This window comes from Orbicella faveolata, unplaced genomic scaffold (assembly GCF_042242905.1).
Source record: "Orbicella faveolata isolate gen_17 unplaced genomic scaffold, um_ofav_v1 contig_13, whole genome shotgun sequence".
Taxonomy (NCBI): domain Eukaryota; kingdom Metazoa; phylum Cnidaria; class Anthozoa; order Scleractinia; family Merulinidae; genus Orbicella; species Orbicella faveolata.
This window is the reverse complement of record NW_028301540.1, coordinates 22,954,857-22,968,949: the sequence shown is the minus strand read 5'-3', so window position 1 is coordinate 22,968,949 and position 14,093 is coordinate 22,954,857. Positions and strand designations below refer to the sequence as shown.

Below are 14,093 nucleotides of genomic sequence, written 5' to 3'. Positions count from 1 at the left end.
GTGTGTGTGTGTGTGTGTGTGTGTGTGTGTGTGTATGTATGTGTGTGTGTGTGTATGTATGTATGTATATATATGTCTGAATTTATGAAAACCGTGTTAAAGACTTTGCACCAAAATAGCGGGCATGTTTTTGAAAAAACGGTTAGAAAATGTACATAAATATGGCCATGTCGCACCGAGAGTGCTATCTACCTCGTGTACTCTTAATAGAGTCCATACCATGCCTATACAAGCCTTTAAAGTCGCTGCAAATGAGTCGAACGAGCCAAACAAAACTAAATTAGAGCTTAAATTGATCATTTGGTTCGCCGCGGCACTAATTTAGACAGGCTTAACCTCTGCGATTTCACCTAAATACCTCACTAGGTCTTTACTGTGGGTTAAATTAGCCAGTCACGCTAACAAGAGCATGGTAAGCAGTGGAATCGGTTATTTACCTCTATATTTCAGCCAAAAAGTAGCCGTTACGTGACATTTCATTTCAATATCTGACCGGATTCGCAAAAACATAGCCATAGAATTTGACTTGTCACTGATAATCTAACTTGCTACAATTCTGTCCTAGAGCTAGCTTTCCACGAGGCTTATCGTAGCTCAAATAGCAGCAAATAACTCTCCTGTATGCCTTTTGAGGCCAGGAAGACTAAATTCACCGTCTTTTCGTTGAATCATGAATTGTACAATTTAATTAAGAGTGCTTTTAACATGAAATTGGAGTCTAAATCAACACGAACGTACAGATATCAAAACCGCGGCGGAGAGCTAATCTATCGCTTTCTAAAGGCCTGCATCGTCCTAAATGGACTGAACAAGAGCTTGCTACATCGAGAATCGATTGAACTTCAGACAAACTAGGCCATAGTTAGCAGTAAGCGAACACTCAACATGTTGTCGTTACGTCAATTATCGCCCGGAAGCCACGCAAATAAATTTCTTCCGCGCTAGCGAATCACAGACAGTTCTGATACTTAGCTAAGCCGAGAACGCCTAAAATTGATAAAACAAGGAAATTCTACTCACGATCAGCGCTTGAACTCATGTTCTTCTCTCTCCTCGTGGCCATGTTTTGCTCGCAAATAGCAATGTCCCGGATGTACTTCAATTTTGTCGAGCGCGGAATGGCACATCCAGATTTCAACAGATTTTTTTTTCTAAGTCTTTAGCTACATCAAAGTTCAAAGCAAATGACGCCAACAGCAGCTAGAAATGTCTAGTCCATTGCACGTCTAAGCCCTAAATTGATGTGGCGAAAGATTTTTGCTGTCTAAAGCAAGCACAACATTATCGCCACAGGGCAAACGGCCTTCTGTTACGGGACTAAATGTGACCCGTACAGTTTACACATGTCCTCAGGCCCGCCTCAGGTACGATAATGGACGACGCTTACTAGCAAAGCGTTAGACTTGGGCCTTCATTGGACTTAATGATGTCCTCGGGCAGACTTCCTTTAGACAGCAAATACAGAACGCTAATCGGTCGCTCCTTGTCAGAGTCACCGCGCGAACTGAATTCAGACGAGTGTAGCCTGGGCTAAACTTAACGCAAATTGAAAAAGGGGGGGGGGGGGGGGGGTCGATAAATAAGGAAAAAAATACCTAAATAAATGAAACATGCGGCAAGGAGTTCCTACATTTCATGCTAGGTAAGATTTACAAGCTGCTGTCATAGCGAAAGCAGAAAAAAAAAACAAAGAAATGAAAAAAAAAAAAAAATCAAAAAAACACCTGATTCAGTCTTTAACACCGTTTTCATAAATCCAGACATATATATATATAAACAAACAAACAAACAAACAAACAAACATAAATAAATAAATGAAACGTGAACTCAGCATGATATAAAAACTTAAAAGATATCAAATACATATAAAATGTAAAATAGCAGCATATATCACAGTTGTTATAATTATGTATGTAATGGGGTGTATATGCAGAAAATTACAAGTACGAGAACTGAGAAGATTGCATCTAAAAAATGCAATGAAAATCCACATACCTCTTCATCCAGAAGTTGGAACCAATGATTAAACAACGAAACTTGGACCCTGGTAGGGAGACCGAAGGCTGGGGTGCAGATGACGGGTTTTGGAGAGTGTAGCTCTGACTCTGACAAGAAGTGCAAACACTTCTCTTCCCTACACCCTTTTGTCTGGTGAGATTTGCAAGCTTCAGTAGTACCAGCTGTTGGACAACACACTGGGCAGAGGACACTCATTTCAAATTGCATGTTCTTCATCCAGATTAACTCCTGACCCATGACCTGAAGCATTAACCTAAGACGTTTACACACATCACGGGTAATCTTCACATCAAACCCTTCATTGTGGGAATCTGAAGAAAGTTGAGCCCTGTGAACAGCAACCTCAATAGAAGATGTATGACAGAGAAGGATGACAGAATATTCATCTGCTGGATGGGTGTAAAACTTGGCAAAGTTGAGGAACAACTGAGGCTGTTGTTGGCCAGGCCATTTTTTAGTGAGCCACTGAAAGAACTGTACCACTAGCCGGGGGAACAGGCTTGGGGGCACTTGGCCAGACTCAAACTTAAGGAAAAGTGAAGGAATTTTCACAGATGCAATCAGCTGCATGACATCATCTGGTGGAGGTGACATCAGCATGGATGGCACAAGGTATTCACATGATCTGCTAGCATCGGATGAAGGCCAACGGCACAACAAACTAAACCTCTCCATAAGTGCAAGAAGACCTTCAGAAGCCTTCCTTTCCGTGCGGTTCCACATATGTTCTAAAAGGTTTTCCTCGAGAATTCCTGTTGTTTCAAGTTTACGCCACAGTTCTTCAAATTTTCCCTCTCTGCTTTCATAGGGCACAATGGTTATCACCTTCCTAAAGACATCAATCAACCACTGCAAGTTTATGACGACCATCTTGTGCAATTCAGGAGTATCAGTAAAGTGAAGTATAATTCTCTGGTCATGCAACATGGCCATTAGTATAACAAATTCTTTATCATTCACAATGTTGCATACTTTGAGGGCAACTTCCCTGGCTTCACCAATGGGAATCCACTTCCAGCCACGTTCACGCATGACCTCAAGTGCCTCCTCAAACTTGAACCATTTTTTTGGACAACTTTGATTCAGATGTGGAAGTTCTTCAACCACTGCAAGTACTTCCGTTTTCAAATGATTTATGTCTTCTTGGCACTCATCTGCAGTTCCTGCCTTTGTGTTGTCTACCACAAAGAAGTCTTCAAGCAAATGCAAACCAGACGTTTTCTCCCGTAAACTACCATATATTTCACGGGCTAGGTCTCTAGGACTGCCTCTCTTGTAGGGCTTGTCAGCATGAGTACAAACAAAGAAGACTGGTGGCAACTTCTGTGGCAGTTTCTGAGATGCTGCACTCATTTGGGGACCTTCATCTTGAGAAGCAAAACACGATATTGATGACATCCAAAAGTCAAGATATTGCATATTGGTTGTGTTACTGAATGTGTCCTGGACAACCTTGAACAGCCCTTGTCTTACACAAGGGATAGCTTTGTCATCTGGGTTACGGCTTAGATTATAGACCAGAAAATAGATTGCATTCCTGGTCAGAAAAAGTGAGTTGGTCGCATAGTACACTGACTGTCCGCCAAAATCCCACAAGGTTGCATAGGTTTCCTGGTCGTCGTCATCCTTGCCTAGTACTTGTTGTAACATCTCAGTCAATTGTGCTGTATCTGACACATCTTGCACAGTTAGAGAGTTGTCGCCTGAATCTGCAGCTTGATTAGGTCGCACTATCTTCCAAACTTCAGTCGTCACTTTGCAATGTGAAGGATCGACCTCCATCATCACAGTACTGTTTTCCTCTGGGTCAAAGGGCTCACCCTTCAAGGATTTCTTAAGACTAGTCTTTCCTGAGCAGCCCTGTCCAACAATCATTATGGGTACCCTCTTTAGCTTCTTTGACCCCTCTAGGAGCGCTTTATTAAACACTTGACGGGCTGAACGACCTCGAAGGATTATCTCTTCAGGGACTACAACCAGACGAAAAAGACCAGTCACTATATAATTTTATATAATAATCAAATGAAAGCGCGCGCTCTGAGTGGTCAATCAGCTATGGTGCCAGTAAACTCATGGAAATTTCGCGTGTCTTCTGAATTATCATACAAAGGCAATAGACCACAAGTTTCTATGGTTTAGTGGCATGATAAACCGCTTGGGATGTTGGAATAACACTTGAAGAATTTGTAAATTGATTTACGAATTCTTCTCGTGTTCTTTCAACATCTCGCGTGGTTTATCAACCTATAAACCAGAAAAACTTGTGGCCTATTGCTTAGATGTAAAATTATTGTCTATCACATTCTGGAGTGAAATGTAACAAATTTCTAACTTAATATAATGCCACATTTCTTATGAACAACAAAACAGAGTACAACGTGGTGCTACGACTCACAGTAACTTATAACAGTAACAGTAACATATATATATTTAGAAAACAGCCCTACGAAAATACGCGCGCTGATTGGGTAAAAATCGTCTTTCTATAACTCGGTGGAAACACAGAACTAGCACGAGCTGTTGACGTAATGATGGCGCGTGCAAAGAGAATTTACATTTTGATAATCAAAGTTAACAAGTTGTTTTCCTTTTTTTCGTCGCATTGTTCTCTAAAGAAATAGAAAACATGTTCTCCGTCTTTATATCGAGTTATAGAAACACTCGAAAACCATTTACTGGATAAAGTCAAGAAATTGTAATGTTATAGGAGATTAATAAATGACACTTCTCTAATTTTTAAGTCCGTGCGTTTTCCCAAACCCCAGATATTCGTCGAAGTATTTTGCACAAATTTACAGAACCCAGTATGGAACCGCCATGTTGGTGTACCTGCGCGGTACACCAACATTGCGGCCGGAAAATAGTGTAAACATCTAGAACTACTTTGGCCATCTAGGCGACTGATTATCTGTACTGAACAAACAAGCATTCACATAAGTACTTTTCCTATTACTTTAACTTCTGAATAGGCTAAAAGTCACGAAATAAGTATATGTTTTTCGACAAACGCGTTCGTAGCTCTATGTCATGCACCGCCATAACTCTGAAATTCAAAATGTCTCGCTTGCTTGAGAAACGCAAACAACAACAACGACAAAGGCTAAGGAAAATAGATTGAAACGTTTATAGGCTGATATAAAGACCTTGACTCAATTCATGCCCTAAAGGCCTGCAAACGAGTAATAAGCTATCAATCGATTCCAAGAAATGCAATAAAAGGCAGAATAGCTTGAGCACATCGATTCGATTGAATTTCGTACGACTTCAAATGCAGAACATTTAGCTCAACTGCAATATAGCTAGTACTTCTCAGTATAACGACCGCCTGGGTACACGCACCAAAGCGTCTAGTTACTTTAAGTTTACAATTCTATGAAAACCTGGAACTTAACTATACAGACAGTGTGGGAGGCCTAAGCAGTATCAATCTACAGCGTTATATCAGGATCTGTTATACATACACTTAATTTCTGTAAGGCTTATTGATAACGTCCCTGGGGGTAGGTACTCTCCTACATCTCAAGCTACATACATACGTGTATGTGCTGTGCCAATTGGTATGATTCATTAGCTGTTTTCTCTCCTCGTGGACTGTCGCCTTGCAGTGGTAGGGGAGCTTGTGTGTTCCCACGATCCCAAGAGCTATACCGGCGGGGAGTTCAATCTCCTTGGCAAATTCAATCATGCCGGGCAGGTCAGAGGGAAGAAACCAGACTAATCGGATGTTTGAAATTCACACCCAATTTGGTTTTCACTCGATTAATACTATGGCGAAACAGCGATAACATGCACCAACCAATGAAGAAGAAGAGAGGCAAAGATGAATTTTACGAACAGCTGCAAAGAGGAAGTGGAAAGATCACCCAGGCATGATTATTATGGGGGACGCGAATGCCAAAGTTGGCCAAGACAACCTAGGTTGGGAGAGAGTGATGGGATGGCGACGAATAGGAAGGGTGAATGAGAATGTAGAAAGGCTTGCAGAATATTGAGCACTGAATGACCTTATTATTGGTGGAACTTTGTTTGAACACAGAGATATTCACATGCTCGCATGGACCTCACCTAATGGCCCCGACTGTAACCAGATTGACCACGGCATAATCAATGGAAAATACAAGAAGTTTCCTGTCCACATCAACACCAGAGTGATGAGAGGTGCACATGCCAACAGTGACCATCACCTTCTATCGGCAAGGGTGAAGCTGAAATTGTGAAGGGCTAAGAAGGCGAAAAAGGGAGGAAGGAAACTGTACAACACAGCAAAGCTCAGAGATCAGACAGATAAGGAATAGTTCCATATTGAGATCCAAAACAGATTGGCTACAATTGAAGAATACACACTGTGAGAGTACAGATGCTGTTCTCGGAGAAACGAGAAGGATCATGTCCAACTGGATTAGTGCCCAAACATACAGCAGAATGGGTGAGCGAAGGCAGATCAAAGAGAAGCTTGGGCGCGTCAGATCTGAGCGACTGAAAGAGCTGAAAAGAGAGGAGTATAAAAGAAAGGACAAGGAGGTGAAAGCAAGTGCACGAGCTGACAAGAGAAGAATGATAGACAGAATTGAAGAAGAAGCACAAAGCACAGCAAGGAACAATAACTTCCGTGACCTCTACTGACTGATGAAGCAGATAGTTCAGGCAAACACAACCACAGTGACAGCTGTCAGAGACAAGTGTGGGAAGCTGTTAATGAATGAAGAGGAAATCCTACAAAGATAGAAGGAGCACTTTGAAGAAGTGCTTAATGTAGATTCTGCAGGGAATGAATTACCAGATGGCACTGACCTGTTGCTGCACAGCAGCTACCAGAGATAACAACATCAGAAATCTCAGAGACCAAGATAAGAGGTGCCATTACACTACTACTCTCAATAAAGTTCGACATTTTAGCCATAACTAAAACCCATCTAAGTGAGGATATTTCTGATGACGAAATTGCTATTACTGGATACAAAACTGCCCGATGTGACTGAGATTAAAGAATGGAAAAAGCCCAGGAATGGATACCATCAGCGCAGAAATGCTCAAATGTACGCAAGATGCCGCAATCAAGAAGCTTCATGTGCTTTTTAATAAGATTATGGCTGAGCAGAAAGTTCCATCAGACTGGAGAAGATTGTTCATTGTGAAAATTCTTAAGAAGGAAAATCTGACTATATGTGACAACTACCATGGTATATCCCCTCTTATCAGTGCCATCGACCATCTTCTGTAGAATTCTGATCGAAAGAATCAAGACGGGTGTAGATGAGAGGCTGCGCCAGCAGCAGGCTGGCTTCAGACAAGGAAGGGGAACTATGGAACAGATATTCACACTCAGAAACATCCTTGAGCATTGTATGAAATGGCAGGCCCCCATCTGTGTGGACTTCGTTGACTTCAGGAAAGCATTTGATAGTGTCATCAGAGAGAAGTTATGGGTCATCATGCAAGAGTACAGCATCCCTAGTATGTACATCAACATAATCAGGGACCTGTACGATTAGGACTTAAGCTGCATCCTCAAGGGCAGAAGAACATCAGACTGCTTTGAAGTGAGAAGCGGTGTGAAGCAGGGTTGTGGGTCATGAGAAAAACACTTGACAAAAGAAGAAGACTGCATTAAAAACTCACCACTGTCCTATAAGACCTGGACTATGCGGATGATATCACACTCATAGCAAGCAGACACAGTGATATCCAGGAAACAACATCCCACCTTCACAACATAGGTAAAGCACTGGGTCTTACCATTAACCCCAGCAAAACCAAGACCATGCTGAGCCCTTCATAGGGGGCAACAACAGCATCTGCGAGAAACCGCGATAGATTGAGGGCTGTTCTGAATGGCCTTAGTTGTCCTGCGGGGCACAAAATGAGAATGGGTCATAGATTTTGCCGTTTTGCAAAAGTGTATTTACAACTATTGAGAAGGTTAACTAACATGTTTTTTTCAAAAAATTACTCTTCCCAGTAGACTGTGATACCAACAATTTTTTTCCTCAATTCTAAGAGTAACGTTTTTGATGTCACAGGTTTGTTGCTAACCAGTCACGTTTTACATTCGAAACGAATTGTTTGGTTTGAAACAAACTTGCAGCATAAAGAAATACTCTGAACGCAGGGAAAAAATTGTGGGTATCACAGTCTACTGGGAAAAGTTATGTACTTATTAATAGTTATTTATTATATTAACACTTGTTTACTATAGTTTCTTTTACACGACCCCTCTGATAACAGTGTTTAATACACTGATGGGTCATCCTGTTAAAACACTTGCTGTTAGTATGCTGTAATTAATGTGCAACTTCCTAAATGTGGCTGAACTGACCTGATTGACACTGTGCACTACTTTCTTCTTCCATTCTTGGCTTCATTTCTACCACGACAAAACAGTAAAATAAATGTCATCAAGTGATGATCATCAGTTATGAGGCTGCACTGTCCTCAAGTAGCAAAAAGAAACAATAGCCTCTATATAAGAAATAATGGCAGTCACTGTTACAGTAGCTCTTTACACAAATTAACTTCCATAACTTTTCCTATACTTTTTGAATCAAAATCCTTTTGTCTTTATATGACCTTAGAAACCCTAAAAATATTCATAACAAGCAATCGAGAAGAATGAAGGCTAGGAGTTAAAAACAAAGCTTTTGGCATTTTTCTATTGGATTTCCAGGATTGGATTTTGAAAGAAATTGCTGCAGTACAGCTTCCTAGGATTTCCATGATGCACATTAATCCTAATTATCAATTAAAATTTGAGACTAGAACTACAGTATGTGAGTGGTAATACCATTTTACCATTTAGTAAAAAAAATCCCACATAACAATTGAGCAGAAAATTGTCATTTTAACAAGTAAAACAACAAAATTTTGTTTTCAAGGGCCCTTGGTTTTAAAACTGCCATGCTTGACAAAGCAGAACTTTCTTTAGTGCACAAAAACATAATCAGGGAGCTGAAATACACTAATGCACTAAAAAAAGAATCGTGATTGGTGCATTCAAAATACATTTACCCAAGACTAGACAGTATTATTTGTTCCCTCAAAAACCATGTACATTATCTTATTTAGTAGATAGAAAGTCTAAGCGCAGTTAGCACTTATCTTTGCAGTCATCTACATCATGGCAAAATGTGAGATACAGGGAACAATGTACATGTATAAGAAAACAGCATGTTAGCTACTGTACACTCACCAGCATCTACTAGAAGATCAGCAAGAAATGGCTGTCCAACTTCCTTCAGTGCCTTGACAAAACTGTCAAATGCTTTCTCTCCTCTTCTAGGTAATACATCCAACAACTTTTCACATTGTCCCCATCGAGTAGCAATGGCTTTTATTTCCTCTTCATCTGTTGGTGTAAGAACGTCTGCCATATGATGTATAAGTTGTCTGGGTTCCATGTCTCTCGCAAGCTCCACCCTACGAATTCTTATAATATTCCTCTGTTTTTCATCCATAGGTTTGTCAGATGTTCGACTCTCTCTCCCAGAAGCCATTGTTTGCCCAGTTATGGTACTATTTCAAGAGTCTTTTCATATCCTTCTGGCAATAAAGAAAATTACATAAGATTATTTATGCTAGAACGAGACTCAGATCATGGTATATGTTACGCTGGGTTGAGTTACAAGAAATACATATATTAAGTTGAATTCATCAACACAATTAGAGCTGCAAGATATTTTTCTGGGTTCTCCTAACTGGGTTGAACCTCTGACCCTGATTTAACATTCTACATTACACCATTGAGCAACAAAAGACTAGGGATCAGAGCTAGGCCATCAACTAAGGTTTGTCACATTTAAACCCATAGTTTTTATCTAAATGTACACAATGTCTAGTCAAGCTCCAGTAAATCTCCTGTAACTCAATGGTAGTCAAGAGCATCATTCAAAAGTTAACTCCTGTCAGGAGAACACAGAAAGCCTTTTTCTGAGTAGCTTCTCAATGTTCAGAGGGTAATTCCATTTAATAAGCCAGGAAGTAAAAGAATCATTCAAACCGGGGAATTCTTTGAACCCTCAGTGATCTGACTAAATATCATTAACAACTTGACGTCAGTTTTTTATGCATCTGTCCTCTTATTGATGATAAATTACGTCATAACATTGTCAAAGTGGCTACGGATGATAAAAATGAGCCAATCAGCATGCAAGAAATAAAACAGTTATTGTGGACATCTGCATTAAACTTACTGAACCAACTTCTATCTACTGGTTTGTGTGCCACTTTTACTTCCCATTTTAAACAGACTAAGTTCTGTTTTCTCTCATACCACAATGAAAGCACATACTGGTTTCCTCTAAACTGGCCGAAGTTAAGGCTTTCTGGGCAGGGTTAGTACTTGGATGGATCATAACCTGGGAAAATCCCAAAGTAATTTAGGTGTTATATTTTTCCTTCATTTTTCATGGTGACATCAGTAACTATTCAGGCATTTCCAGTTCCCTTCTGATAGCTTCTTTGACATTGTCTTTGTCCATTTCATTGTCTCAAAATAGCAATATAATATCAGTTGACTTCAATTGCAAGATATGAAAATCTCCACAAACTGTAACAAATTGATTTAGTGCCCACCTTGATTGGTCAAATTTTAATGAGTGGCAACAGGGCTTGAAATAATGGCTGGTCAAAGGAAAATGTCCAGTCAAAAATTGTTTTTTTCCGGTCAAATTGTTGGATGACTGGGCATTTTGACCAGTTGATTACACTTGAAAAGAAAATTTGATTCAGAGCTAGTTCTAAATTAAGTTATACATGTATATTATTCACGTTTGTGAAAGAAAATAATAAAGAAAGCAAATGAAAGATAGGTCTTCCAGAGTAGCGTGTCTATCATTATGTATGTGTATGCTAATACAGTCAAATTTTCACAAACAGCTACTTCTCTACAACAACCACTGCAACTTTTTCATCCCAGCAGACAGTGCATTCACTCTTATTTTACCCTCTCTACAATGACCACCTATCCACAACAGCCATTAAAGCACGTCGTAACTGCCAGAAAATAGCCTTTCATCAATGGCCAGTTCAACGACTGACAAGAAGTGTATACAAAATCTCATTTTTTAGCACGTCTTTAGTCTGTTTCTGTTTTATAGATATATTTTGATAGTGTTATGTATTTACATGCTAAAACAAGCATTTTTAAAGATAAAAAATGTTGCACCCCCAAAAAAAGTCATGTTACAGCCCTAACTCCCTATAATGGCCACCTCTTTACAATGGCCACTTTCCTCTGTCACCAAGATGGCCGTTGTGGGGAGGGTCGACTTTAATCCTTATTGTACCACTGCAATCTAACGTGGGAAGCGAAACAGATGCCTTTTAACGTGTATCTTAAAACTTTTGCTTCCCATATAAAAGTCTTAAAATGCCTTTACATGAAGGTGAAATTAGAAATAACACATCACTTATTATAAGCTTCAATACAAATTGAATAGTAGAAGCGATAGGAAGCGATAGTGGTATGCAAAAGTGTAATTATATTGATTTTAATGAACTTTGTGGTTGTGACGTGTATTCTGTTCTTTTACTTCACAATAAAAGCCCACTAAATGTACTTGATTGATATTTAAGCATGCATTTGTCCAACCAAAGTCATTTCTTGTCCAAGCAAAAATAGATTTGCCTGGACAACTTGACCGGCACCAGCAGGAAAATCATTTCAAGCTCTGTAGCAAGCATATGGCATATATATCATGTCATCATATACATGCCACAGGCACAAGATTTTTATCCTGAGTGACAGTGCTAGGATTTTTAAAGAAGACTGACCACAGATGTCTGGAGGTTTCCAAGGACATTCCGAAGAAATTCCAATCTAATGTAGAAAATTTCTCACCACCAGTCCCAGGAGGTGTGTCGCCCACTATAATGCCATTGCCAGGCTTTTTCCTTGCCAGAAAATTGGAGAACTGGGGAAGCATACCATAATTTACATGGACTTTTCTTTTTCCATTTGCTTCCATTTGGAAAGTTTGTCAGTACAAGGACTGTAATAGCTCACACCTTTCAGTTGGGCATGCAAGCATAAGTACATACAAGCCTCCTAAGGGGGGGGGGGGGGACTCCTATGTGAAAAGGTTGGGGATGCTTTTCAAAAATTTTGAATTAAACCCCTAAACAAGACCAATCTGGGAGTGAGTCTTGAAAGCTATATTTGACCCCTGAAAGATACCACTTAAAACGGAATACCAGCCACTTTTCAGGAAGCGAGCCCGTGTTAGCAAAATGGACTCGAAATGGAAATAAGAGCGTTTTTATTATCGTTATTATTATTCTTGTTGTTGTTGTTGTTACTAATATTACTATTACTGTTACTGTTACTGTTACTGTTACTGTTACTGTTACTGTTACTGTTACTGTTACTGTTACTGTTACTGTTACTGTTACTGTTACTGTTACTGTTACTGTTACTGTTACTGTTACTGTTACTGTTACTGTTACTGTTACTGTTACTGTTACTGTTACTGTTACTGTTACTGTTACTGTTACTGTTACTGTTACTGTTACTGTTACTGTTACTGTTACTGTTACTGTTACTGTTACTGTTACTGTTACTGTTACTGTTACTGTTACTGTTACTGTTACTGTTACTGTTACTGTTACTGTTACTGTTACTACTGCTACTGCTACTGCTACTGCTACGGCTACGGCTATTGCTATTATTATTACTATCAATACTAGTAGTAATCGTACATAATTTAAAGAGTGCATTCGAGTTTTCCTAGGTTTGGTATGTTAAAAAAAAAAATAAAAAATTCTAGGGTCAGCATTTTGTGCTGAGCTGTTAGATAGGCGTGAAATTGGTCTCCCTTCAGCAGGGGTGAAAATAAATGAAATGATCGCTTCTCATTGGTGAATCACATGCATATGAGAGTTTGTTCTGGTTTATACATGTATTATGTAATATTAGTTACGACCGGTCAGTAAAATACATGAACTGCAGTCGCTAGGCCACATTTAGTCCGCAGTCCACATTTTATACCTGAGTCTGTATTTTATGCCCAGTCCGTAATGTTTAGTCCGTGTTTTATACCTACGTTCATGTTTTATACCCAGTCCGTAGTCCGTAGTCCATAGTCCACAGTCAGCAGTCCGAAGTCCGCAGTCCCCAGTGTGTGTTTTATACTGACCATGTAAATCAACACCAATCATGCTTGTTCTGTCGGTATGCGAGACGACGTGCTTTTAATACCAAAACTAGGGCAATTATTTTGTTTACGAACACAACTTTGAATCGCCTTGGCTTTGGGGTAATTTAATTACAGCTACAGGGCATTTTCACTTCCGAAACAATGAAATGGAGGACATGATGGTGTACCAGAGCAATCCTGTGGGAGTTGACCTCTTTTCCTATGTAAACAATTTTCTCATGCATTGGATTTATGTTACACATTTGGTGCACAGAAATCTAGGAAACAGAAGTGAAACTACACATTTCCTCCTTTGATTTATTCAGCAGAGAGCAGCACTGGTTTTTGAGTTATTTTTTTGTAAAAAAAATACCTCTTAGTCGGCACGTCGGGTATGTTATGGACGGGTCAATGGGTGAGTGAGTGAGTGAGTGAGTGAGTGAGAGATGTATGTATGTCACACCAATCAGATTGGATCTACTATGAACAGCCAATCAAATTTCTTGTTGTAAAGGTAAATGGTACGTGAGAAACACAAGGTATGTCTAAACACAAGGACTTTGGTAATTGAAAAATAAAGAGTGACGTGTATGTTGCCGGTTTGTGATTTTTAGTCCGGTTTGGAGGGGAGTGTGACAGTTACATACGTACATTGGGTTGTTTTAGAGTTCATAATTTTCAGTGTAATGGTGGCTAGTTATGAACGAGATGAGTCTTGAGCTTTGAAGCAGTTCATGAGTAGTAGGCAAATGGCACGAGATATTTTTATTTTTAATTACAAAGGGTAACTTGATACTTTTGTTTTTCACAAGGAGTAAATTCAATTAGAGGTCACGAATCGTCGGTTCTAGTTCTTAGGACATGTTTTAGAGGAGACGAGACTATTTAGATTTGAAGCAGTTCTAACGTTTACAATAGTAAGTGCGGTAACGATTGTTTTGTTCT

The 14,093-nt window shown here is 39.6% G+C and overlaps 1 protein-coding gene across 3 annotated transcripts in view; it reads right to left on the bottom strand.

Annotated features, from left to right (window-relative positions):
* The window catches only part of LOC110051345 (uncharacterized), a 30,292-nt gene that overhangs the window by 9,471 nt on the left and 6,728 nt on the right, over nt 1-14,093 (bottom strand). Inside the window, exons 2-4 of one of the 3 annotated variants that reach the window (XM_089285859.1) lie at nt 9,206-9,555; nt 8,336-8,383; nt 1,996-3,989 (exon numbers count right to left, since the gene is read on the bottom strand). In XM_089285859.1, coding sequence (XP_089141985.1) covers nt 1,996-3,989; nt 8,336-8,383; nt 9,206-9,509 — 2,346 coding nt within the window. In that variant the 5' untranslated portion in view covers nt 9,510-9,555. Of the gene's footprint in view, nt 1-1,995; nt 3,990-7,638; nt 7,724-8,335; nt 8,384-9,205; nt 9,556-14,093 lie in introns of those variants that run through there. The other 2 variants (XM_089285860.1, XM_089285861.1) reach the window with 2 other exon arrangements.